Source organism: Microtus ochrogaster, linkage group LG9 (genome assembly GCF_000317375.1).
Source record: "Microtus ochrogaster isolate Prairie Vole_2 linkage group LG9, MicOch1.0, whole genome shotgun sequence".
Taxonomy (NCBI): domain Eukaryota; kingdom Metazoa; phylum Chordata; class Mammalia; order Rodentia; family Cricetidae; genus Microtus; species Microtus ochrogaster.
In genome coordinates, this window is record NC_022034.1 from 1,132,319 (window position 1) to 1,135,087 (window position 2,769).

Sequence of the window (2,769 nt, forward strand, 5' to 3'; positions counted from 1 at the left end):
ATATATATATATTTGTAGAAAACACCTCTTTCAGATACAGTGACTAATTTCAAAGAAATATTACACCTTCAGTTGTATCACCTGCTATAAACTATAGGCAACTATACTATAAAAAGTTATTTATGTGTTTCATAAATGTAAATGTAAATATAAATATTTATAAAATACAAACTGTGTAGTGATGGAACCTACCTTGAATATGCTACAACAGTAGTCTGTGTTTTTACCTATAATACATTGCTCCAGGCAGATGTGCGCAATATTTTTTACCTTATCATAGAAAATATAATATAGAAAAATATTGTAGAAAAAATATCTGTATTATTGATGTTATTGAGTTAATTATTGTTACTAAATGAAACTGAAGCATGTGAAAAACAGTGCAATGAAAATCTATTAGACATATATTTAATAATTGAAGTCTTAATAATATTTAATCATAATTTTATTTTAATTTTATTTACCTGTATCTACATAGCTTTATTTATGCTCTGTATATGTGTCCACATTTGTATATATGCTTGGGTAAGCTATCTATCATCTGTCATTTATTAAGAACATAACTATAGAAGCTTGTAAAATTATATATGGATTATTGGTATAGATATTATTTGGAGATGATTAAGAACTACATATGGTGTTTACCAGACTAAACATCTACAAAGCCTTAGAGGACAGTTACCATTCATATTGACATTGGAATTATCTAACGAAATCTTGAAGTCGTATTTTTTCATTAAAATCACCATGAATGAGAAATACAAATTATTTTTTTCTGTCTCTTTATCTGCGTATTCCTATGAGCAAATGTACTTATTTCAAATAGTAACTTAGAAATGTTAGATGTTTCTTACTTGCAATCTTAAACAATAAATATTTTTCAGGTAATCAATACTGAAAGACATTTAATATTTTATTGTTTCTATTATAGCAGTTTTTATGATAAGAAGAATGGAGAAACACAACCTCTCAGTGGTGACTGAATTCATCCTAATGGGCATCACAGACAACCCTGGGCTCCAGGCCCCATTGTTTGGTTTATTCCTTATTATCTATCTGATCTCAGTGATTGGCAACTTGGGGATCATCATCCTCACCAATGTAGATACCAAACTGCAGACACCGATGTACTTCTTCCTTAAACATTTGGCTTTTACTGATTTTGTTTATTCAACAACTGTGGGACCAAAAATGTTGGTAAACTTCATTGTAGATGAAAATGCAATCTCCTATTATCTTTGTGCTACACAGCTAGCTTTTTTCCTTCTGTTTATTGGCAGTGAGCTTTTTATTTTGTCTGCAATGTCATATGACCGGTATGTGGCCATATGTAAGCCTCTGCTCTACACTGTTATCATGTCCCATAAAGTATGTTGGGTCCTAGTCACAATTACCTATCTTTACTGTACATTTATGTCCCTTGTTGTTACCATAAATATCTTCTCTTTATCCTTCTGTGGCTACAATGTCATTAATCATTTCTTTTGTGACTGTATCCCTTTGATATCTTTGCTTTGCTCAAATACCCGTGAAGTTGAACTGATAGTTATGATCTTTGCAGCTTTTGATTTGATTTCTTCCCTTGTGGTTGTTCTTATGTCCTACCTGCTAATTCTCATAGCCATTCTCAGGATGAACTCTGCTGAGGGCAGACGGAAAGCTTTTTCCACCTGTGGGTCCCACCTGACAGTGGTGACAGTGTTCTACGGGACGTTGATATTTATGTATGTACAACCTGAATCTAGTCATTCCATTGATACTGACAAAATATCATCCATATTTTATACTCTTATCATCCCTTTGCTGAATCCCCTGATCTATAGCCTGAGGAACAAAGATGTTAAAGATGCCCTACAAAGAACGTGGCAAAAATTATTCAGCATATTTTCTTAAAATTTACATGTAAAATTAATCCCTCAAACCAGATTTGAATATGGGCCCATTCTGTTTTCCTACATAATGTACAAGAAACAAGAGTGTGCTCAACATGTACTTAACTACCTCAATTCTGGTGATAATCAAATTCTCATATGTAATACTTGCATTAGCAAAGAATGATTTCCTTCAGGGCATTTTATATTTGAAATCTAACATCCAAGCCTATTGCAAAATACAAGCAAACTTGGTGTCTATAGAATTGAAGTTTTATATCTAAAGAGACATATGATGCATGAGAAAGAGAAAGCACACTGTGTACAAAAGAGGACTTTAAACATTTTTGTGGAATTCTCTATTTAAATAAACATTCTGATATTTGCATGTACTTATGTTTTGTGAAATTAAGATTTTTTAATTTATCTTTGTTTTTGTGTATTTGACAGTTTCATACATTTATATAATTCACTTTAATTATTGTCACTTCCATTCTTGATTCCCTCATCATCCTCCTTCTCTACCTGAAACCCTTCTTTTCAAACATCCCCCCTTCTACTTTCTTCTTTGTCATGTGTTATTCATTGAGTTTAATAAGAATTACTTGCTCAAGGTTGGGTGACAGACTGTTTAGTAGAATTTGGGTAAGCTATTTATAGCTGCACCCCCCAAGAAAATGACAGTCAATTTCTTTCCTTTAGGAAATAATGGAGTCTCAGAGTCTCTCCCAATACACACTGGAATGTTGGTGAGCCTAGTCTTGTGCATTTTAATACAGACAACCATAGTTCATGTATTAAACATCAATGTCATGTTCAGAAGACATGATTTACTCACCCCAACTCTGGATTTCTTTCTACTCCCTCCTTTGTGGTATCCCCTAAGCAATATAGAGAC

The 2,769-nt window shown here is 32.6% G+C and overlaps 1 protein-coding gene across 1 annotated transcript; it reads left to right on the forward strand.

Moving 5' to 3' along the window:
• Window positions 1–951: 951 nt before the first annotated feature.
• On the forward strand, window positions 952–1,893 carry LOC101995188 (olfactory receptor 8K3-like). Its single transcript, XM_005363298.2, has one exon. It carries the CDS (start codon window positions 952–954, stop codon window positions 1,891–1,893), a length of 942 nt encoding a protein of 313 aa, XP_005363355.1.
• Window positions 1,894–2,769: the final 876 nt, after the last annotated feature.

Bases quoted from the DNA above. Each gene is read 5' to 3' on its own strand.
- LOC101995188 (XM_005363298.2), top strand. From the start codon at position 952: ATGGAGAAACACAACCTCTCAGTGGTGACTGAATTCATCCTAATGGGC.